The sequence below is a fragment of the Dicentrarchus labrax genome, unplaced genomic scaffold (genome assembly GCF_905237075.1).
Source record: "Dicentrarchus labrax unplaced genomic scaffold, dlabrax2021, whole genome shotgun sequence".
Taxonomy (NCBI): Eukaryota; Metazoa; Chordata; class Actinopteri; family Moronidae; genus Dicentrarchus; species Dicentrarchus labrax.
Genome location: NW_026136713.1, coordinates 17,601,463 through 17,624,999, shown reverse-complemented (window position 1 = coordinate 17,624,999; position 23,537 = coordinate 17,601,463). Strand labels below are relative to the sequence as shown.

Below are 23,537 nucleotides of genomic sequence, written 5' to 3'. Positions count from 1 at the left end.
ATATCATTTTCCTTTTTGCCCTGTGATATCAGCGTCATATGACCCGCATGCTCAGTCGTCCAAACTGCGGATGACACGAACACGCCGATCATAGTGTCCTCCACACTAAGGAGGAAAAGCAGAGAAAAGAGAGCCATCCTACTCTAATATCAAGTATTTAGAGAAGCTGTAATTATACACTGCTGGCAAACCAAGTGCTTGGTTAGAAACTGGAGGGATGGATTGTGTTGTAGTGTCAGCAGAAGTAGAAACAGCTGCATCTAGTGGAGTAAATCCATTTCCTAGCTCTGAGGGAGTCCAGGACATGCGGCTGCAAATGTCAATACATGTGCTGTATGCGCATTGGGCTTGCTGGTTTTCTCCTGGCAGCATGGCTCAGAGGACCAAACAGAACAAACTCGGCCCGATAGCAAGAAAGTGGCTCATTCAGGGCAACTGATATAGACCTGGACAAAAGAAAAGGGGAAAGCTGTGATGTTGTGCGAGTCATTGATCAGAATGCAGCAACATACTGCTGCATTGCTTCTACTTTATTATGACTGATAAAAAGTTTTACAAACCACTCTCAGTATTACTACAAACGGTTTTATTTTTATGTTTCATGATGCTTTTTGTCCCTCCATTACAACACAATTACATGTACTCTCTGACTGACGCCACTAAACAAGCAAAAAAAAAATGTTCCAGGATTTAAAATGAAGAGTGGGTTTACATGCACACAATAGTCTATTTAAAGTCTTATCTGGAGTCACTAATGAGTGCCCATTCAAAACTACCCGTGTATAGAAAACGTTATGTCAATGTTATCAGGAATCTTACTTTTAAATTACATTTAAAAGCAACGCAAATAAGATAAACATGTTTTTTCTAACCAAATATTTAAGCAATTACAAGAAACTTTCATTTTGTGTAGACTCTGGCGGCCCCTGTGGACAACAGCAGTAGTGTTTTTACTGCCTCGTTTCATTGATTTCAAGGGGAATATGATCAGGTGGCAGGCATTAAGAATAACTATACAGAAATAGCCAATCTTCTCTCTGTCATATAGAGGTACCTTACAGTTTTACATCCAGTTAAAAGCTCCTAGTAGTAGGTTTAACTGAAGATGTGTATCTACCATCACTCAAAGGCATTCAATTGAACTGCGTGTGCGTGCAAACACACTCAGAGGTATATCATGATATGGGGACTGCTGTCACACACAGATTGATAAGTTCAGAAGACAAAAAAGACTTAAAGATTTAAACAAAGACAGGAAACAGCTGCGCTTAGTCTAAATGTGATAAACTGGCTAAGTGTCCAACAAAGAGTAGAAACAAATAATTGACACGTAATCTCTAGTTATATTCTATGTTATTACACTTTAGTTAGCAGGAGATTTCCATGGATTGTTTTGCCGTGCAGCTGCTTGATGTCCCCTCAGTCCCTTCTTTTAGGTGATCTCAGGTTAGTGGTTGTTTAAGAAACTTCAGTCATATACATTAGAGCAATTAGAGGGTTGGTTTTGGCGACAGTATTGATGAAGCGGGATAGGAGTGGGGAGAAATGGTGCGAGTCTCCTGGTGGTCTAGCTCATCTCCTGCTGCCCAGATGCTGGGTCCGATGGTTCAGGAGGCTTATCAGAGGGGCCGCGGCTTCCAGATTTGTTCTCTAAAGAACGTCCCAAAAACAGCCAGTACTCTTTACGGATGGTGTCCTTCTCATTTGCCAGAAGGTCACAAATCTTCAAAGGAGGGGAGAACAAGCACAAAAAAAGGGTTAGAAAACGACAATAATTGCACAATTTTTTCAATTTAAAATCCTGATCTTTCACAGATTCATCAGCAAGGAACAAATCTCTTAGTGGCAAAGCTTAAACACAAGAAATCACACAGTTATAACAATTTCTAGGGTTATATTTTCCTTTTAAACAAAAGCACTCACTTCTAGAGCCTTTCGTAAAATGTCCTTTCGTTCCTCTTCCCCCACATTTTCTTTCTGGTTGCTGTTCTCCAAAGCATCCTCGTAGCAATCAAACAGAAACGCTAGAAGATACGGTGAACAGTGCGTCTCCTTCAGCTCCAGGACTCTCTCCAGCAGGCCCGGGGGAGACGACAGACCTCTGTCTTGCAGCATCCTTGGAAAAAAGGGGGATACTGTCAGTGAGCTTTTCCATTTTTAATAGTCTTCACGTTTTTTTTTTTCCCCTGTAGCATGTCATATATTGTGAATGTCTGAATGCGGATGGCATATTGAAATACCAGTTAGGGCTGTTGCAGTGATTTAGGGTGGCTAAACAGTGGGGTGTGCAGCATTATAATTATTATTTTGGGCAAATTAGTCTGTAAGGGGTTCATCAGCACAACAGGACCTGTTTATATTAATCCCCTGCTCTCTCACTCCTCGTGCCGTGGTGACCCTGTTAACTGGCGACTTTCAGCCAAATAAAGTCGGCAATTAATTAACACATTCGTCTGAAAGTCGCCAATTAACAGGGTCATTTGTTCAACTGAAACACAGGCCAGCCGCAAACTTTGGGATTTGGGAAAATTGGGATAATTAGCGGACAAGTCTGCGTTTTCTACTTGACAGTTCAGTCAGTCTGAGCAGGTCAAACAGATTCATATGTGTCGGAGAAAATACAAACTTTTTTGTGTTTTGCTCCTCGCAGATCTCTTGGATTCAGATTTAGACTGTGGAAAAAAAATGTATCTGATATGTTAAATCTTACCCTTTCAAATAGTTCCATGCGCTTTCATTGTGGGGAGCCTTTCTGATCTGGCTGAGACAATACCTTACACAAAAGAGAGGAACAGCAGTTAAATGTATGCAGCAGAAAACTTAATGCACTGGCACATCCTGAAGGAGGAACAATGCTCAGGTTATAAAAAGAAACTTCTATTAGTCATACAGTTTTGTTCAAAGGACATCTTTACTTTGGCAAGTAAAAAACTGGAAATTAATCAGAAAATATTAAAAATATTCCTCTTAAATTTTGTATTTGACTTCATGTATTGTCACTTCAACACTTGTATTCATTTCTATATAAAGCCTGGGATCCTTTAACTAGAAGCTATTTACAGTAGAAACTGTGGCTCCAAAAATTTCTATCACTTTTTGTCCAACTTGAAAGGTGTGAATTAACTTTGTGTCTAAATCGTCCAGACTTTTAGGAAAAGTACTCACTGAATCTCTCTCTCCACTATGGCTGGATCAGAGAAGCCTGTAGTGTGAGAAATTACAAAATGCCTCTGGTTCCATGCAGAGTTATTCCTCACATCGTCTTCCAAGAGATTCTCCACAAACTTCAGCTCATTGTCCCACAGTTTGTACTCCTGAATAAGACAAATGTTGGCACACGTACTTGTTTATGTAATCATGAAGTGCCCATTGTGGTGGCCCCTGCTGTGCATGAGACAAATACTGACCACAGAAGGACTCAAACAGCACATCAACAAACAACCAAATGAATAAGTAAAGGATTCGTTCTGGCAGAGTAGCTCGCTGTGGGAAGAAAACTGGATCTCTGTCCTCATTACTTAAGCCAAACTCTGCTAAGAGCTCCAACACCTACCTGGATGACCCACTGTCTGTGCTGCCAGGCGTGGTAGTTCTTCGCGTCTTGGCTGAGAATGTCCGCAATGAACTCCAATTCCTCCGAGGGGTCATTCAACCACTCTACCACCATACGTCTGTGATGCCTGTGAGAGGAGTTTACAAAAAATAGTTGTATTTTGATTAAACTGAATCACGTTAGCTCCACCACTCTTTCTCAACTGCCTACAAATCTTGTCTTTTGGGGAAAACTTTGTATTATTCTACTCTCATTAAGCTTTAATTGAAGGTTAAACAAAATAAACAGACACGGACATAAACATCCTTTTTAAACAAATACTTTTACGTATATTAATGACCTCTGGTCGTGAATATTTGCTGAAGCGTTGTCACATTATTTTTGCCAGCACTCACCAGACTTGGTAGTTTTTGGGTTGCTCTTCGATGATGGCAGTAATGTACCTCATCTCCTCCCTCAGGTCCTTTGATAGGGCTTGCAGTAGTACTCGCCTGTAGTGCCTGCACACACCCAACAACAACAACAACAACTGCGTCAAAGCATTTTCACAGAGGACACGACCATTGTTAAACACAATCCTCTCCTGGTCCTACGATATATTTATTCAGAAGCTTGTAAATTAAGTGACTACTTGACAAATTGTGAGACTGTAAGCTCGTCGTTAATTAAAAAATGTACAGCTCTATCCAAACACAGCTTGATATCCAAAGATAAAAGCTCGTACTGTTTGATTGAAAAGGTGCAAGCATTCTCCAAAAGTACCATTTTGAAAACAATTATTTTAAAACAGAAAATCATCTCTCTTGTATTTGTTCCCCATCATATTATGAAAATGAGGACACTCCTAAATGGTACATTAGTTTTCCATATTCCAAACACGCAGCATGCTCACCAAACTGTGTAATTGGCTGCGTTCAGCTCAATGGCCTCTGCTGTCAAGGCGAAAGCCCGATCGCTTCTTTCATCATTTTTCAGGAGCGCACGGAAATAGTCATAAACATCAGAGACTGTTGGAAGAAATAAAGAGACACATTCAATTACAAAACTTTTTCACCAAGAGAGGCTCTGACTTTTAAAAAAGGACCAGTGTGCAGGACGTTGTGGCATCCAGTAGCGGTGAAGCTGACTGTATTTGATGACCTGGGAGATGAGAAAGGGATGTGACGTGTGTATGAGAAACCGAGGTTAAAGTCCTGCAGCCAGTGTTTGGTTATTATTATTATTATTATATTCCACCTCTTGTCAATAGATCCTCCTAAATGTTACTTTTAAACAAGTCTAACATCTGTGGTACTACGGTAGAGTTACAACATCCCATTAAAAGCTATGGTTTGAGGCTCTGCAGGTGCTTTGCTGCTCATAAGTGTCTCCTGTGTGACTTTTGGTCTTACACTTCTCAGAGTAGGCGATCTTCACTACAGGATTTGGTCCATCATCCTGGGGAACAGGCTCCAGGTCAGCCCACTCCTTTCTGTCCCTGAAACACACACACACACACACACACACACACACACACACACACACACACAGATGCCATGTTTGTGGTTGTTATTCAGATATCCTACTTAGCAAGAGGTTTTGGGGGTTGAACTTTCAAAATACAACCAATTAGCACAATAAATAAGTGTTTCACGTTTACAGTTGAGTCCAATAACACCGGTGGTAACACTACTGTGTAAAAAAAAAACATTAACATAACTCATATTTCAAATTAAAGTTAACAGAAGGAGTATTTACGGTTAGTGCGGCTACCTTCACCGAGCTAGCTGACGCAAACATTCATGGAAAACGATGATTCAAACACTACCTGTAAAATAAATACCGAGTCGGGTCAACAAAATAATCATCCCCGATGTGGTCTTCAGCCTCCACGTCAAACTCTTTGTCTTCTTTAATGTCTACGGACTCGTTTAAAGTTTCTTCGACACCTGACATCGCGGACTCGGTAGCTTAAGCTCGTCTCTGTGGAAGAAAGAGGACGTCGTATCCGGTGTAGCGTAAAGCCGCGTTTACGGACTGTGGGAAATGTTCGGCTTTTATAACCTGCAGTGGACGTTTTGTAAAATAAATTAAATACATACATAAATAAATGATTAGAGTTATTAGTCGTTACACTGTCGTTCAGGTGCAAGAGTAAAACAAATGAGAAAAATTTACAAGTATTCGCTTCGCTGTGTTTTCTTTGATATTGGAGCTGCCGAGATGAGACGTTTAGGGCACAGAGAAAAGTAGCGGACTTTGTGGATGTGTGACATTCACTTGGGTCATAAGAAAATATCTTGACAGCCTTTAGTTGAGACATAACTTTATATATACAGTAAACAAGAGTTACTGTATAAATGTAGGCCAGTCACTTAAGTTTTTATTTATTTTTTGTCTTTACTGGCTGTCTAAAAGCTTTACCTGTAGATCTAAATATCAGTTCACACTGCAATTCAATCTCAAGACATGTTTTCCTCTCATATATATATATATATATACACATACATTTATATGTGTATATAACCAATCTGACCTCAACATGCTGCTTCACATCATTTAAAACACTCCAAGTGCACAAATCACTGTTAATCACCAGTCTTGGACAGTTGTTGGTTTTATTGTTTTGTGTGTTTTTGCCCCAATGACCAGATCTTTCCTAACAAAAGGACAAAAGAGACTCCAGTCCAGATTAGTTTTCTCAAGAACTGTTGTGGGACCAGAGATGGAGTAGTACAAGCATTGGTTAACTCTCTGGCTCCCTCTTATGGCAGGATTTGGTGGCAGGACTTGTATTTAGGGGTAATACAGGCATGAATTATTAACTATAAAGAAACAGGACAGTAGTCTTTAAATGTATAAATTTGATATTCTATTTATATTCTATCAATTCACAGATTTTATGCAATTCACATTTAAAACGAATAACCCCCCCCTTAATTTCTTCCCAAACCAAGCACATCAGTGACAAATCTCTTAAGGTCAAGCTGAACTTTATTTTTCATCGACGACTCTGGACATTATAAAAATAAATAGATGATTCACAGTCAGTGGATCGTAATACAAATTGTTATCAAAATTATGTATCAGCCAGAATGAAGAATTAAACACATGCATAATCACCATTCCATCAACATAGACATGTTCTGAATACTTGTCTCCATTATTTGCATTTATTAACAATTCTGCTCTTCAAAAGAACCAGTTCACAGAATATAAAATCACCATCCAGATTAGACAGCTATGCAAGTTGAATATGCTTTCAATGATGGCTTGACCCAACGTGTGTTCAGTGACTGTCCTCTTGATCCAATCCGTGTTTCTCAATGTAGCGTCTAGATGAGGAAAAACAGATAAAACCCAAACAGTCAGAGTTAACTTCTTGGGGTTTCACCCAAGAATAAACATCCTTTTTGCCCTAGAGTAATATTATACATTACACTGAGGTGAGACTCTCCTAATCAGGGGGTCTTAAACTCAAATTGGCTTGGGGCATCTCATAGGAGGGCCACTTCAATGTTCAACTACCACAAGACAGCACAATATTCGGAAAATATTTCCATTACTGACGTCATACAGCAGTTTCTATACATTTTATATCATCTTCATCAAACTTGCTCTCTTCCTAGCAACCCTTTGCACGCGGGCACCTCTGACCTTTATTTTCCACCAAACTAAAAACATTTTTTAAAAAGTATATGTGGGGTTTTTATTTAATTATATATCTCCAGTTTGTTTCACTACAGAAGAGAATTGGGGGGGGAGAGCAGTGTTTCAAGTAAGGTGTGTCCTTGAAGTGAGGAGCATACGTTTGTTTGCCGCTGTTCTCGCCTGGCAGGGCGAGACTAAATCGAGGCCCACTGGGGATGTTATTTTTCCATGTACATCATTTTTATGCCACAGTTGTTTTGGCCACTTGGGGGAAACACCACAAGTAAACAACATTGTCAAAAAGCAAACATGCTAGAGAACACTTGCTGGTTTACACATTCAGCAGCTACAGAGCAACAATAGCTTTCATTTGGAGTAATGTTTCAGGCGATGACCAGCATTCACTCTCCTTTTAGCTCCAATTTGCTCGTCACCAAGTCCAGATAAAAATATCCGGCTCCATTATGTTCACCAGCTAGTTGCTCTGTTTTCCGTTTGGTGCTCGGGAACCTGAACTGAAGCTCCCTGATGAGACTGGAGACAATGCTGATGAGCGCCGTAGAGCTGAGGATAACTGCAGGGTGGGTGATGACTCTGGGTCACTATAACTGACCTCTTTCAGGTTACACACAGTTATTTGACCCAATGTTGATATGAAAATATTGATTAGTGCAGCTTTAGCTTACAGTAGGTGTTTGTGTGCGGTGTCACCTCCAATGTGCTGAGATATCCGATCAAAAACTTTGAACTTCACGACCCACAGTATTGTTAAAGAGACGAAACAGTTAAGAGATGTTGGAGAGAGTCCACTTTTCTCTCTATGACTTGCTCCTTCACTGCTGTTTGAATTTCAGAACAAATCTGTAGGGTCTAAATTAGTGAAGACAGGTGTATTTTTACATGCCTTGTGCAGCGTTAACACTATGTAGACTCAGTAATGAGCGACAGACATGATCCCGAGGAATTAATTCTAATCTCAAACCAAATGAATATTGCAACACTGTTCACTTCGGCACACCTGCAAGATGTTGTGCATAATGAAGCAGTTGGCTTTTCTCTGAGGGGTCTTATTAACATGAACTGACATGACTGAACAGAGAGTACTGTCAGTGAGTCCAGAAATATTGGATTCAAACAATAGCTGAGAAACTAAAAGAAAATCTAATCCCACAATGTATGGCTGACCTTCCCTGCTCCTGTTTCATACAATAAAATATTCTCTTTCTGATGTGACATTGCTAACGACAAGAAAAGCTCACCTTCTTGCAAAATTGTACAGCGCTTCTTTTCTCTCTTGGAGAGACAAATGTCTGTCAGTTGGTGATCTCCCAAAGGATTTGGCAGCAGGCTGTGGATGAAAACAAAATGGAATTACCAATTTAGTAAAAAAACAACAACAAACCAAAACAATAAGCTGGACAGATTGCATTTGAAAGCAAATCAAATCAATCAATGTGACATAACACTGAAGTAGCTGAACTGAACTTTTAATCCCCTTTTAAGAAAATCCTAGGGCATAAACTTCATATGTTCACATGTGATTAAAATGGTTCCTATATGATTAATCCCCCCCCTCCCGAGAGCGGCGTGTTGAATCATCAAACCTTTATGGTGGGAGCAGGACCGGAGGAATAGGAGCTGCTCTTCGAAGGCCCATATGACGACGTCTCGGTTGCTTCCATTTGAGTTTCCTCCTTGTTCTCCAGCAGATTTGTTATGGTCGTGTCAACACAATTGGTTTTGGCTGTACACAATCAGGGGACAACTGTAAGGGCATTGCATTTTAATGCTATTCAAATTTTTGGAAGGGCGAGTTATGAAATTGGAAGGATGAACACAGCAGAGGACACGGTAGAGCAGAGAGTGCATTGCAGTGGGGTGTCAGGGGTGTGCAGTCAAAATGTAAACGTGCACTGAGATTGGGTCCTACCTAAGTCCTTTGTGATTACATTCAGTGGGACATGAGGCAGCACATCCTTCACCTGTTGGGCCATTTTAGCAATCCTATGATCATCCGTGCCCAAACTCTGGACCATGAAACCGAGGCCAATAGAGGCAGGTCTGACACCTGGGGTAAGGAAGAGAACAGCTGACATCCCCCCCAAAAAAAACTGAACTGAGTCTTTACATGTAGAACGTCACATTTATTTACTTACTTGTAGATGTTTGTGGTACAATGTGCCTTTTCCTTTTGATGTGCTCTGCTTTGTCAGCTTTGGTGATCTTAGTGGAGACCAAGCCAAGTTCACCAGCTAGTAGCTGAAATTAAATTACACACATAAGAACAGAAGAGGAGGCAATTAGTGATAGTGATGACCAAAATATAGGGGGAATCATAACTCTAATGATGTTTATGCTCTAACTACGGAAAGATCCTTGTTGTTTACTAAAGAGGGATCTGTGTATAGACACTGGGGCCAGAAAATTTAATAAATTGCCTAAGCTACATTACTGTATAACATTTTGTCTACATATTTGTTTTTACTGTTACAAATCTAACCCTTCATTACTCAGCTGCTTTTACCTCCTGGACTTTGTTGGCAAACTCCTGCATGGATTCCCCATCTTGTCTGGACACTGGTGGGAGCCAACTGGGATGGAGAAAAAAAGCAGAACAAGAAGTAATTCTGACATCAATTATGGCACCAGAAACGTAGGAAAATCAACAAGAAGCTATTTAAAAGACTCAAAGCATTAAAAGAAAAATCACTTACGAAAGCAATTTTGTTTTTAAACGATTTGAAACTCATGCTCATTAATCAACATTACTGGCTAAAGAAGATGAGCATGGGGTTGTACCAAAGCCAAGTTGTGTTTTATACTCGGTGGATCTGGTTTTAGATTTCCACTACCTCAGTTTACAAGATAAATGAACAAAAACACTATTGGATTTTTATTGATCATTCAGCTGCAGAACATCAGGAATCAACTATAAAAAGCAAGTGTTGGTAGAAATAAGGATACAAATTATTTTGTACCTTACATGATACACTGTACATGGAGCAAAAAAAGTCCACAACAGCTCCATCAGCCAACTTGACTCTGGTGTGCTCTGTGAACAGACAAAAAAAACACTGGAGTCAATCATTGTGTTATATTACAGTGTAGTGTGACATGTCCTACATTCAGCTTTGGAGGCACAGACAGTTACAGAAAGAATATGGACAATAGTAGCTGGGGTAATGTGTCCTGGTGAACTACTGCTGCACACAACAACACAAGACAGAATTATTCTTCATACTGAGATAGATGGATTAGATTTAAGCAGCCCACACTAATCAGCTTGCTGATACTTCCAGGAAATTTCACTCATTTTGTAATAATTTTCCATAGCTGGCAAGTGGTGTACACAATGCCTGCTGATTTCCTTCCTTTCTCTGAATGCTGACATTTTGCTTTTCAGTGTCTCGTTAGGGGCAGTTAAATTGTTACATGGCCTACGTGTCATTACCAACCACATTAAGAAATCTCTTCTCCTTGTGCTTGTTGTGTAACACTCAGATATTCATCAAAACATTCAAGATTCAAACTGTGAACGCTGGAAATACACAATAATCACATTTTGGTAATGGTATCGATCTGATTTTGTATTTTATCCCTGCACTCTATTTCTGTCTTAAAATGCAAGTTCAAATGACATTACCAAAGCAATCAATGGTCTGGTCACCCGTAAGGCCACAGGCTGAATGGAATCAGTCAATGAGAAAGGCCAAGAACTGAGAGGAAACAAATATATTTAGTATGTTAGTTGGTGAGTCTGTATGCTGTGAAACACACAAGAGTTGGACAAGCAAGAAGAAAAAGAACACACATTTCTTTAATTGGAAAATATTCATAAAGTTAACATTGCGAATCGAGAGGCAAACAACCAGTAAGCTGGTGGTGCGTGTTGGTGTAATTCAGTGAGCAGTGAAAACTAATATAAAGTGAACTGTGCAAACAAAAGCACTGAGATATTCTTGATCCCATTATGAAGTGCTCCTCCCAGCTGAAGATATAGCACACTTGGTTCTGAGTTACTTAAATTAACAGCAGAAATGAATCAATTTTGCAGCTGTTTTCCCTTCCTTACACTAATTTTCCCACAGAACTCTAGAGGGAAATCAGTGTGGAGAAACAACTGCCAAAGTAATTCATCTCTATCTCAAAGTGCAGTGGAATAGGAATTATAATTTGTGGCTGGCCTGATTAAATCTATTTCTTTTCATAATCAAAGTCAAGAGTATGAGACCAAAACACTGTGTCCAAACTGTCACTGCTGTGCTGCAGGTCTGGTTTCATTACTGTAGGTAAATATGAATGAAATGAAAACCTAGAAACAAGAGCAGAATTTGTGGGAAATGTTACATCTCATCAGTGGGTCATACATCCTGCTGGTATTACATCAACCATTTCCACTCTCAAATAATAACCGTTATTCTCAGTGGCATAAAGCAGCATGTGTTCTTACACAGAGTGGTTAAGATGCTGCAACAAAAAATGTTAGCGCTAACCTGAACTTGAGCAGGCCAGCACGACCGTTTGTGGTGTCTTCTTCAGGAAACAGGAGCAAAGGCGGGGTGCCTTCGGTGGAGCTGTACCTCTGAAGAGACTCTCCTATTGCTTCCTGGCCAGGTGCTGAATGGATTTCCATGAAGCCTCTGGCCCAACACACAAAGCCTGTGGAGCCCTCTAATTGGGGCTAATGAGCAGAAAGAGACGCAGCAAGTTCACCTACAACTGCATTCAATGTATTAAAGAGTAAAACGGAAACGGTCAAAGATGGGATTTAAACTAAGCATGGAAGATTTTAAATACGCTTCAGGCACCAGTGCACACAGAGTCATCTGAGATTTACACACAGGACATGACGCAGTTTCACTAGGAGACTATTCACAGAGCTTCAATGTAACGCTGACATGTAGTTTGTAAGTGCAGCATGTGTTAACACAAACAGACGCACGAGGAAAAGTCATTTCACAGATCTTATATCAATAGTCAAACACTTACGGTACTGCAGGGGGTCAGAAGGTTGATTATGTTGTGGTCGAACTCGGTCACATGATTGCACATGTACAGCTTGGTGTTTCTGTCTCTGGAGCGAGGGTTTTTTTGTCGCACATGCATCCCCAGGACTGAGCACATAATCCTGACAATAAATCTGAGTGAACAAAAGAAATAAGGGTGGATGTAACCTGGGGCAGTATTTTATTAACAGTGGGAATTCATAACATACTTTATTTTATTTTTTTAGGGATGAGCTCAGTATGGTTTTCTTTCTCTTACAGCAACATCCAGGTAATTTACAGGTGTTATCTAATTTAATGTTCTTTAATACCACAGTCATCCCATTTATTTAAACACGGGGATTACTGAGAGCCAGGTCTCATTTTACGAGAGGTCACTGGGTAATAGACACACACACACCATATCAAATATATATCGAGCAGCCACTCGCCTTAATGCTGTTTAACGAGGTGGCTGAATTTAATTTAATGCAGTCATTATAGGTGTGAGAGGCACACATGCTGCAATTATTTTTAATGGAGTACATAGCGTGCAATACATTGCCTGTCACTGTTCTTACTAACATTTCTACTACTTGTAGCTCAGTTATTATTAATGCACACATGTGACGACTACTGCCGCCACAACTACAACTAAACAGCATAAAAACTGATACTTGCCTTCTAATAAAACTTTCTGGAAGTGCACAGCTGACCAAGAACACGTGGACACCGATAAAAATCCGTATAAACGTCAAACATATGCCAACTGGAAAGTAAACCAGCAACAGCAGGAGGACAACCGCATCTTTGGGAAACCTGTGCAAAGAGAGAGAGTCACAGTTGTAAAGTAACATTTTAAAATACAGGTGAAATGCCACCGCTGGTCAGAAGAAGACAAAAAACACATGTATGGACTACCATTAACTTATAATCATCTTTATAACATTTGCATCACAACAAAAACTCCCCACTCAGCCACTTATTGTTGATACTTCTCAGTTAGAAAGCAGCAATATCTGACCTACACCTGCGTGTAAACTACTAAAACAAGAGACCAACGCTTTTATTATTAGGAACAAACAACTCCTCCTTCATGTTAGTTTCAGAATCGACACACAGTCCGCGCCTTTACACGTGTCTCTACGTGATTGGTAGAACACCTGGGAGGCCAAATATTAAGATATAACGACTAAATAACATCTTATTTTGACACCAGAATCACTACTGCTACTCCTACAGGCCTAACAATGACCCACCTGAAACTCAAAGAGAAATACGAGCCCATTTATTTACGGATTAAACGAGCCAGGCACAACTTTTACCTCCCTAATCTGGTGTTTTCCTTTCCCCCCTAACACACAAAGAGGGTTTCTAACACGTGTAATCTGGTCTTATTGTGCACGAAAGGAGTTGAGAGTCAGAAAACTTCACCCTCAACCATCGAGAGAGACTTTTAATTCAATTTTTAACGACGTGAAACTTCAACAACCCTTTAAAAAAAAAAAAGACAACCTTACAACGTTGCGTTAGGTAATAAAAACATTAACGTTACACAACCACACACACACACACACACACACACACACACACACACACACACACACACACACACACACACACACACACGCTTAAGGTTACCGCGGCTAGCAGTTAGCCGCCAGATGTAGCATCACTGTGGCTACTTAGCGTTAGCTCAAGGTTGACCGCGGCTTCCTTTAGCTCGCTAGCTCCGACTTACCGACGGAAGTCAAACATGTCTTCAATCCCCCGAGTCTCCATGTTTGTTTGTTTGTTTGTTTGTTTGTTTGTTTGTTACTCGGAGGCTAATGCTAAGAAAACAACCTGATCCCTAAACATGTATTAGTCATAACGTTCACGGCGGCAATGTTGTCGTCCGACGGGTAAACTGCCAGTTTGACGCCGTTGTTGTTGTTGTTGTTGTTGTTGTTGTTGACGCTACAGAGAGATTGCAGGTGAATGTTGTCGGGCAGCTTTTTGTTTTTTGTGTGTGTAAGTTTAAAATGAAGGTTTCTGCCCGCGGTGCTAGCAGCGCTAGCCGCCTGTGCTTCTCCGGCTAGCAGCGACAACAATAACACTTCCGCCCAGCATCCTCCACAATAAAAGTGTGATATACGTTCAATGTAAGCGGACTTTTTTTTTTTTTTCAAAATAAAAGGCCACGTAGATGGTCGAAAAGTTGTGATATTTGTCTCCCTCTAGTGGTTACACTGCAACAACCCATCGATCTGTTGTTATTGGCTGTGATCGGTGTTGGGCAGTAACTCATTATTAGTAATAATGTTGCATTTCCCAGTATAAGGCCACTTTAGGCCTTTCAAACACTGGATTAGGACACTTACCCAATGCTCGTTATTTAGCTATTCTACTTTATTCTATTAGTTGACCTCCTCTTATTATTATTATTATTATTATTATTATTATTATTATTATTATTATTATCAGTTTGTGGATACTGCTGGAAACTGTGAATTTCCCCTTGGGGATGAATAAAGTATCTATCTAATCTAATCTAATCTATAAGTAATTACACATATATTTCACTAATAATGTTACAGTTACTGCTAAAAATTACTTTTGATGCCACCCTCTACTGATTTGAAATCCAATCACATCCTTGGATTCATTTTTGTAATCGTGGAGGAATGATGAGTAATGATATTACTTTTTAAAAGAGTAATGAGTAACTAGCCCAACTCCGGCTGTGATTATGTGCCACTAAAGAGGAAAAAGAGATTTTATCATCATTTTTTAGGTAAAAAAAAGTTTTAGAGGCTAATCAAAACTTCTTTGTATTTGAAAGTTGCACAGCGAGATTCTTAAATATAAAATATTTTGGTATTTAGTAATCAGAATCAGGTTTATTGCCAAGTTTTCACATGCAGTTAATTTTCCTTGGTAATAATGGTGCATTACAGTAAACACGTAGAGAATATAGATAAAGATAAAACATAGAAATATTTGGATATGTTGGCTACATGTGCAGAAGAATGATAGTTGTGTAAAGTCTGTCAGTATCAGACATTCAGTTTCACTGTATCGTCTATCAGTGCCATGGCCTCCCTTCAGAGAGTAAAACACACATTTTGTGGTGAAAGAAAAATAATTATTTGGCTAAATATGTAAAGTTGCTCCCTTGCAATCACTAATATATATAATGACCAGTTGATTTGTCTTTTCATCCTATTTATACCTCAGTCAAAAAGTCCTATAGGATTATTTCATCTTTTCCAATTAAATTAAATTAAATTTTATTTGTAATTCATAACAGAAGTTATCTCAGGACACTTTTCAAATAGAGCAGGTCTAGACCGAACTCCTTATAACATTACTACATTACTAAAATCCTTTTGTATTCCCATAAATGTATAAAACAGATTCTACAGAAAGAAATTGTGCTTCTTTGAGGATTTTCACATATTGGAAATCTGTTTTTTTTTTTCTACTGTTGCCAATAAAATCCCTTAGGAGTCTTAGGAAATTATAAAAATCTGTAGTCCCCCTTTTATATGAAAAATAAGGATTTTCTAGGATCTTATTGGATCTTAAAGACTTTTATTCATTTTTACAAGAATAACCAATAAGACTTTTATTCTTTGTTCAAAATCTGTTTTCCACCCATTGACAGAAACATTTCCACCACCGCAATACACACACACACACACACACATATATATAAATATAAATATATATAAATATAAATAAATAACACCATTGTTGAACCAGTGTGCAGCGGTCTAACTGCTCTTGAACACACTCCGCTCATTAACGCTCCTCCCACAGACTCACCATCAGATCTGTTTGGCAACAACACGGTGTCGTTACCTCTTAATCGGTGCTGATAAACTCCAGATCGATTGTTCTTCTACAAACAATCCTCTCTCCCTCTCTCTCTCTTTTTAACTGAGCACACACCGGACACCGGTCCTTTAGTCTCTCTGACACCGGGACCAACATGATGGTCGGACCCCGCTGCTGTCCGCTGATCCTGTGCCTGGCCCTGGGCTCGGTGCTCGGGCTCGGTGAGGACCTCGACCGGCCTCTGTTCGGGCCTCCGGGCTCTCCCATCCGGCTGCAGGAGACCGACCCGGGCCTGAAGAAGGCTCTGGAGTTCGCCGAGGAGCGCTACAACCGGGGCTCCAACGCCATGCACCTCCGCAAAGTCAGCCGACTCCTCTCCGCCACCAAACAGGTAAACGTTGTAAAATGTATGTAATGTTTTTATATATATATATATATATATATATATATATATATATATATATATATATATATATTATTCTGAGACCTGTAGCGTTTTATTTTGTCAGATCACACTGGTACGGAGGCAGAATATTGATTATAAAATGACGTATTTCCGTGCGATAAGAATTATATGTGATTTGTAAACAACAACAACAACAACAACAACAACAAGAGTGCGGCTGTATAATGGCATAAACTGGTAACTGCGGTATAAATGTTCCTCATGCGTACATTCAAATTAAGTACGTTTTTATTCCCACTTTCATGTACCAGTTATCACATTTTTGATTTGTTTAATTTTTTTGGCACATTCTGAAAATATGTGTTTCTCAGTAGGTTTATTTTTTAATTCTGGCCGGAAGTCCTGTCATTGAGTTTAACCTGGACTTCACACCGCCACCAAATGGCCTCACTGGAGTTGCATTGTGCAGTCTAGTGCCAGCAGAGTGTCAATGCAGCAAAAGAAGCATCCAGAGATCCACATATAGTCAATATACACTCACAAATAAAAGCCTTGTCTGGCAAATACACATGCATTGTATCACCACTAGTATACCAGGCTTAAACACAATTAGACTCATGTCTGAATAAATGCTTTATTAAGGGTATAATGTCTTGTTTGTACATTAAAAATAACCAGTGTATGTGTGTATTTTTGTGTTTTCCAGCTGGTTAAGGGCATCCGCTACACTATAACAGTGGAGCTGAGTAACACTCAGTGCAAGAAATCCACCATGCTCAGGACATGTGACTTCTATCCCGAGTCACAGAAACTCAAGGTAGGATGTGTGTGTTCGTATATGTGTGTGTGTGTGTGTGTGTGTGTGTGTGTGTGAGAGAGAGAGAGAGAGAGGGATTGTGAATTAGTGAAAGAGATTAACTCACTGAGAGAAATTAGGTCACTGTCATGGTTTGAAAATCGCAGCATAAGAAGTATGTAATAACCCAAAATGTGAATGTGCTTGTGAATCGATTTTATTATTGCCGCAATGTCGTCCTGTTTGTTCACACGTCACCAGACATCTGATCTTGTGACTTGAGTTTTGACTTGAAGTAACCCCAAGCATGGTCCATGCCTCAGGCCCACATGCATGCAAGCAAAACACAGACACATATATTTGTTATTTGCTTCGTTCTCTATTCTTAGACTTTGCAGCGGAAATCTGTTCCCTTTTTTTTTTTTTTAAAAACAACCTCGATCCAACTCAAGGCAAAAGAAATAGAAATAAAAAAATGTAAAGACGTACAAGAGCTATAAATAACTTTCTCTGTTTAATGTTTTTTTTAACTTGTGCTGCAGTGTGTTTTCAGCACTCTTATATGCTGCATATGACAATATAATCAGGTTGATTCACTGTGTAATATATATGTATGTTTTTTGCTGATATCAGACGGAGGTGTGTGTGTTCGAAGTGTGGGACATTCCCTGGCAGGGCAGTTCAACTCTGCTCAAACAGAAGTGCCAGCCTAAAGGTCAGTCAGCAGCCAAAAATTAAACATTTATCACTACACAGTGAGGATTAATGGGGTTTTCAGTTACAACTCTCCTGAAAGCTGCAGAACACTGCTGCTATTCACAGTGAATGACTGAGATTCCTCTGCACTGTTATCTTGTGTTTATTCTTATCCCAAGAGGTTCTGTGTTATCCCATGATGTTTCCTGTAAAAGCAGCAGTATCTGCCAAGATGACATTGGCTCTATCAAACTTGTTAAACCAACATATATACATAGAAACATAGAAAATAATCTGTAAAGTGCTGTTTGACACCACCATGATTAAGAAACATTCCCAGATAATCAAAGGATCCATTTGCACCGATCTTACCGAGCAGACCAAACCAACCAGTTAGTGCACTGAAACAAAAGAAGTTATGTAAAAAAAAAAAAAAAACATATCTTGTTTGCATGTTGCCAAAAGCTGTTTGATAAAGTTGACCTTTGTTTCTCAGTTATTATGTAACGCTAATGTTTACTAATCTGGTCGATAAGGGAAGCTTTAAAGGTAAAATAGGGACGAGTCGACCAATAAATGTTAAGCAATGTGTATGCAACAGTATCATTTATTTGAGGGTTACATTTGAACGCATGAAACACGAATTTAGGTGTTTTATACACGTTGACCCTTAACATGTTTTCCTTGATGTCTGTTATCAGCTGAGCCTCAACAAGAGGAGACCAACAAGGCGATTGATGCATCCACCAGCGAGCCTCTGGAGGTATAAATGATGTCATATTCAGATTAATAACATGACAGACAACGATGCAGATTGTTGCCTCTTACATACTCCAGCAGTCCATTTGTTGAACTTGTAGATTGAGGATAAAGTTTGTGTTTGTCTGCTCTTTATCTGGCAGGAGTCTGTGCAGCTGTTGGGTCAGTTCAAAGAGTTCATGGTGAAATACAATAAGGTCTACAGCAGCCAGGAAGGTGAGTGACTGAGATGTATATAAGGAACATACCAATAGTGGCACATTCCTGTCTACATGCACTGAACCCTTTATGTATTCACAGCTTTCTCTTAACAACAATAAAAGTCCTTCATACTGACTGAAAACCTGAACACAAGGCAAAATATCCCCTATTGACTCAGAGCATTTGGAATTATTAAATCATCTGCACTGATTGATTGTGAGCATTTCATCAGTATAAATGATATATGAATAATAAGGAGCACATTTAAAGTAACAAAGAATACAGTTTAACTGCATAATTATAAATACAATTTCAGAAATCCACAAACACAAACAGGTGTAGACATGGTAACTGTTTGTCTCAAAAGTTTTGATAAGGACTGTTTGTTTGAGAAGAGATAGGAAGGGTGGAGTGATACTGTATTTCTAGCTTCACATATTTTTTGTTTTGTTGCTTAATGGATTCAAATATGTCACATGAAATGAGTTGTGTGTCCTAGTATTTCATAAAATGTAAAATAAAATAATATACAGGGCATTAAAACAGAGTCTTTCACTGTCAGGGGCAAATCATTTTTTTTCATATATGTTTCTTTGACCTTTGATCCTGCAGAGGCAGACCGCCGTCTGCGCATCTTCCACGAGAACCTGAAGACTGCTGAGAAGCTCCAATCTTTGGACCAAGGGTCAGCTGAGTATGGAGTCACCAAGTTCAGTGACTTAACTGGTACGTGTCTGTGTGTATTTGTGTGTGTGTGTGTGTGTGTGTGTGTGTGTGTCTGTGTGTCTGCATCTGTTTGTATTTCCACACACTTTCCAATGAAGAAATGCATCTTCTGCTTTTCATGTGTTGCATCAGCTTTTCTTTTAAAACATCCTTTTAAGTAACCCAAAGGTTTGTCTGTGTTCTCCAGAGGAAGAGTTTCGCTCTACGTACCTGAACGCGCTACTGAGTCAGTGGACTCTTCATCAACCAATGAAACCGGCCTCTCCTGCCCGAGACCCCGCCCCTGCCAGCTGGGATTGGCGGGATCACGGAGCCGTCAGTCCCATTAAGAACCAGGTACCAACATACAGGCTTAATTATAGGGCAGTCTCCACAAATAGCATGTTACTAATGGATAAATTATACCTCCTGCCAACTTCATGCTGATTGTGGTGTGTTTGTGTGCTTCTTGCAGGGAATGTGTGGATCCTGTTGGGCATTTTCAGTTACCGGCAACATTGAAGGCCAGTGGTTCCTGAAAAATGGGACGTTGCTGTCCCTCTCTGAACAAGGTAATACACACATCAAACACAGATGATGCTAATAATTAAATAACTTGCTCCTGCAGAAAACAAATCACTGTTCACATTTGCAGATAAAAAGCCATGATTTGATTGGTTCGTTGATCTGTCTCCCACAGAGCTGGTTGACTGTGATGGGCTGGACCAGGCGTGCAGAGGAGGGCTGCCATCAAATGCTTATGAGGCTATTGAGAAGCTGGGTAAGAAAGTGATGTGTGCGACCACTTTAAAACATTTTAGCTTCCAATTCTCATTTTTTCGTGACAAAATTTCAGCTATTTATTGACTCTGAGCATCCTACAAAAGCTTTTTGAGATTTTTTGACATCTGTGTACAAATAGCTATAATTTTATTATGTAAATAAATATTTTTAAATTCTAACTGCTAACATGTATGTTACATTCTGGCTGTATATGCTATTATGCTGGCAAATAATTGCCACTAGACTGTATCTCAGTACTGTAGCTCATGCAAATCGATTAACACCAAACCCAGACCCAATTATTGCTCCCCACGTATTCTTTTGGTCTTAATTTCAAAAATTTAGATTTTATATTTTAGAACACAGAATACTAAAAAAAACAGATATTTTCCCCATACTTATCCTGACCTGGAAAAGAGCAAATCAAATTCCATACTTTTCCATCCTGTGTAGAATCCTGAAAAGCATGCATTAACACACGTGATTCCTCCATGTGTTGTTAAGGTGGTCTGGAGTCAGAGACTGACTACTCCTACAGCGGACGCAAGCAGAGGTGCGACTTCACCACCGGGAAGGTGGCTGCCTACATCAACAGCTCTGTGGAGCTGTCCAAAGATGAGAAGGGTGAGTGGGCTGAGAGAATAGAGGGAAGACAAAGCAGTGATAAATGCATAAACAGAAATTCCTACTAAAATGAACACCTGAAAGTGGTGAGACATTAATTAGATTTTCCAGTGAATTGTGATTTCTTGTTTCAATGACAAATACATAGTTGAGATTAATGGGTGTTGATTTTTCAGGTGCATTAATTGTAACTATAAAATTCAACCGTGTGGCAGTTTGAAATAAAGGGCTGTGAAATTGACTAATTGTTCTTTTTTTTGTCTTCAGAAATTGCAGCCTGGCTGGCTGAGAATGGACCAATCTCTGTTGCTCTGAATGCCTTTGCCATGCAGGTAAGCAGTTTTGTCCCTGCTACAGTATATTCATCCACCACAACATGACTGAATCACTAACATTTGACAAACTTAACACACTGCTATCACTTCTAAGTAAAATATACATGAAAAGATAACATCATACCAATATGCATCTTGTTTTCACTAAATTTAATCATTACCATACAACCATATTTAATTCATTTTACTCATCTTTTGGATTTCTGTAGTTCTACAGGAAGGGTGTGTCTCACCCTTTGAAGATCTTCTGCAACCCCTGGATGATCGACCACGCTGTGCTGATGGTTGGATACGGAGAACGTAAGAGATTTTTTATCCTTTACTTGTTTGTCCTATTTATAGTCTGGCTCCTATAAAACATGCATATTGACATAAATCATGATAACTTTGTGAATCAAGATGCAGTGAAGTTTAAAAAGTTTCTGTGCTTTCAGGTAAAGGAATCCCATTCTGGGCCATCAAAAACAGCTGGGGAGAGGATTATGGAGAACAGGTACGATAACCCCACCTACTAACAGTCTTTGTTTGTGGAAAAGAAAAAGATTTAAAGAGGCCTTAACATTTTTGTTAATATATGAAGTCACATTCATATTTTATATTAAATTAAAAGTCTCACCAGAATTTCTTTACTTGCCAAGACAAATCAGTGCTCAGTTACAAGTGTGTTGTGTTACCTAAAAATCATATTTGACCGTCTCTAAATAGTGACCAAGTGAGCATAAAAACCCTGTTTTAAACTGTGACTATGTTATATATTCACTATGTGACTATGTTATATATTCACCTCAATAACATGAACTTTTACCTTTACAGTCTAACAGAATTCAGTATGTTCTGTTGGGTTGCACCAATACTGTACAAAACTACTGTTTGTGCCATATTGCATTAAATTGGATGCTTTGATGACCAGTAAAGACAAATAAAAATAAAGTTACTTTGATACTTTGTTGCTGTACATTATAAAGTTGTGAAAGTATTTGAGTTTTTCTCTCTTTCTCTCTCTATCTCATACAGGGTTACTATTACCTGTACAGAGGGTCCAATGCGTGTGGGATCAACAGGATGTGTTCATCTGCTGTGGTCAACTAAAGCACTAACACCTCATAGTCTCACACACACACACACACACACACACGCACACAATCATACCACATGAACCACAGCTACCAGCTGACCTCACTTTTACACTCGCACACATCTGAGCCAGACTGCATGATGCTCTAGGTCAAACACACAATCATTTCCTACTGATGTTACTTTTCCGTTAAACCAGACTAGTATTTCTTCCTCATACCTTATACCTCTTGTCAATTTACTAAAAACATACCAGCTCTAATAAAGCTAGCTTTGCTGAGAAATTTTACGGTCATTTTAAGGTAGATTTTATCTGCGCATTTCATTCCATTAATGTTGTTTTAGGCTTTATTGGTTTTAACTCATCTTTCCTCACAGCAACAGAACCTGTGTTCAGTAAAGATTGTGCACTAATTGTAATTTAGACTTCTGTCTTGTCCGTTTGATGTTTTGTTTTCAGTGCTAATATTATGTAGTCCTTGAGCGAGGGAGGTTGAAAAATGGGGGTTTTACCATATACTGGTCTGCACATGACTACATAACTGCAATGTAATTGTAAAAAAGACTGCTGTAAAACAGTGATAAATTAACGAAGGTGCAATAAAAAAGTGTAGAATCCTGTTCTTTGTTTATTGTGTTATTTTCTTCTTTGCACTACAACAGCAGAATAAAACTCTATTTACTGAAAATACAAACAAATGCAACATTAAACTTGAGATCTTACTACATAGATTAGATCACACTGTGTATATAATGACAGCATTTATAAACCACGATGAATATTAAATTACTAAAATGCCATAGTGATATGAAAAGAAAGGTGAGATTACATTTTACTTTACTAACATGCCCTGCTGTTGTGGTGACTGAACCCTTTTGTTGTCTTCTAATAGTTAAAGTATTTAACAATTCATTGGTTTTAAGAACACTGTCATTTAAAAGGTGACGTTAATAAAGAAATCAGTCAGTTCTCTAAATAAAACTAAATGAAGTTGTTATTTTTAAAGTGTATATAATTATTTAAACTTGGAAGACCTGAACACAATCTACATTTTAAGAGCCTTCCCTAAAACAGCCTCAAACCCCTAAAGAGCTAACAGAACAATGAGTAGAAAACACTGAATTAAGTATGTATTGTTAAACATGATAGAAAAAATACATAATACAG

The 23,537-nt window shown here is 39.0% G+C and overlaps 3 protein-coding genes across 3 annotated transcripts; 1 reads left to right on the top strand and 2 right to left on the bottom strand.

Moving 5' to 3' along the window:
• Positions 1-569: 569 nt before the first annotated feature.
• fnta (farnesyltransferase, CAAX box, alpha) lies at positions 570-5,539 on the bottom strand. Its single transcript, XM_051420601.1, has 9 exons — positions 5,361-5,539; positions 4,945-5,030; positions 4,446-4,560; positions 3,949-4,053; positions 3,554-3,680; positions 3,166-3,314; positions 2,711-2,773; positions 1,924-2,116; positions 570-1,723 (listed from the first exon to the last, which is right to left on the bottom strand). The coding sequence occupies exons 1-9, from the start codon at positions 5,486-5,488 to the stop codon at positions 1,568-1,570; spliced, it is 1,122 nt and encodes a 373-aa protein (XP_051276561.1). The 5' UTR covers positions 5,489-5,539; the 3' UTR covers positions 570-1,567.
• Positions 5,540-6,508: 969 nt separating this feature from the next.
• On the bottom strand, positions 6,509-14,275 carry aup1 (AUP1 lipid droplet regulating VLDL assembly factor). Its single transcript, XM_051420590.1, has 12 exons — positions 13,910-14,275; positions 12,850-12,987; positions 12,173-12,323; positions 11,677-11,864; positions 10,827-10,899; positions 10,162-10,235; positions 9,708-9,774; positions 9,340-9,442; positions 9,114-9,251; positions 8,788-8,927; positions 8,443-8,531; positions 6,509-6,867 (listed from the first exon to the last, which is right to left on the bottom strand). The coding sequence occupies exons 1-12, from the start codon at positions 13,948-13,950 to the stop codon at positions 6,822-6,824; spliced, it is 1,248 nt and encodes a 415-aa protein (XP_051276550.1). The 5' UTR covers positions 13,951-14,275; the 3' UTR covers positions 6,509-6,821.
• Positions 14,276-15,971: 1,696 nt separating this feature from the next.
• On the top strand, positions 15,972-22,990 carry ctsf (cathepsin F). Its single transcript, XM_051419660.1, has 14 exons — positions 15,972-16,381; positions 17,103-17,213; positions 17,826-17,907; positions 18,590-18,651; positions 18,791-18,863; positions 19,461-19,574; positions 19,762-19,910; positions 20,029-20,125; positions 20,254-20,334; positions 20,841-20,960; positions 21,228-21,292; positions 21,505-21,595; positions 21,730-21,788; positions 22,310-22,990. Exons 1-14 carry the CDS (start codon positions 16,145-16,147, stop codon positions 22,382-22,384), a joined length of 1,416 nt encoding a protein of 471 aa, XP_051275620.1. The 5' UTR covers positions 15,972-16,144; the 3' UTR covers positions 22,385-22,990.
• The last annotated feature ends 547 nt before the right edge of the window (positions 22,991-23,537 follow it).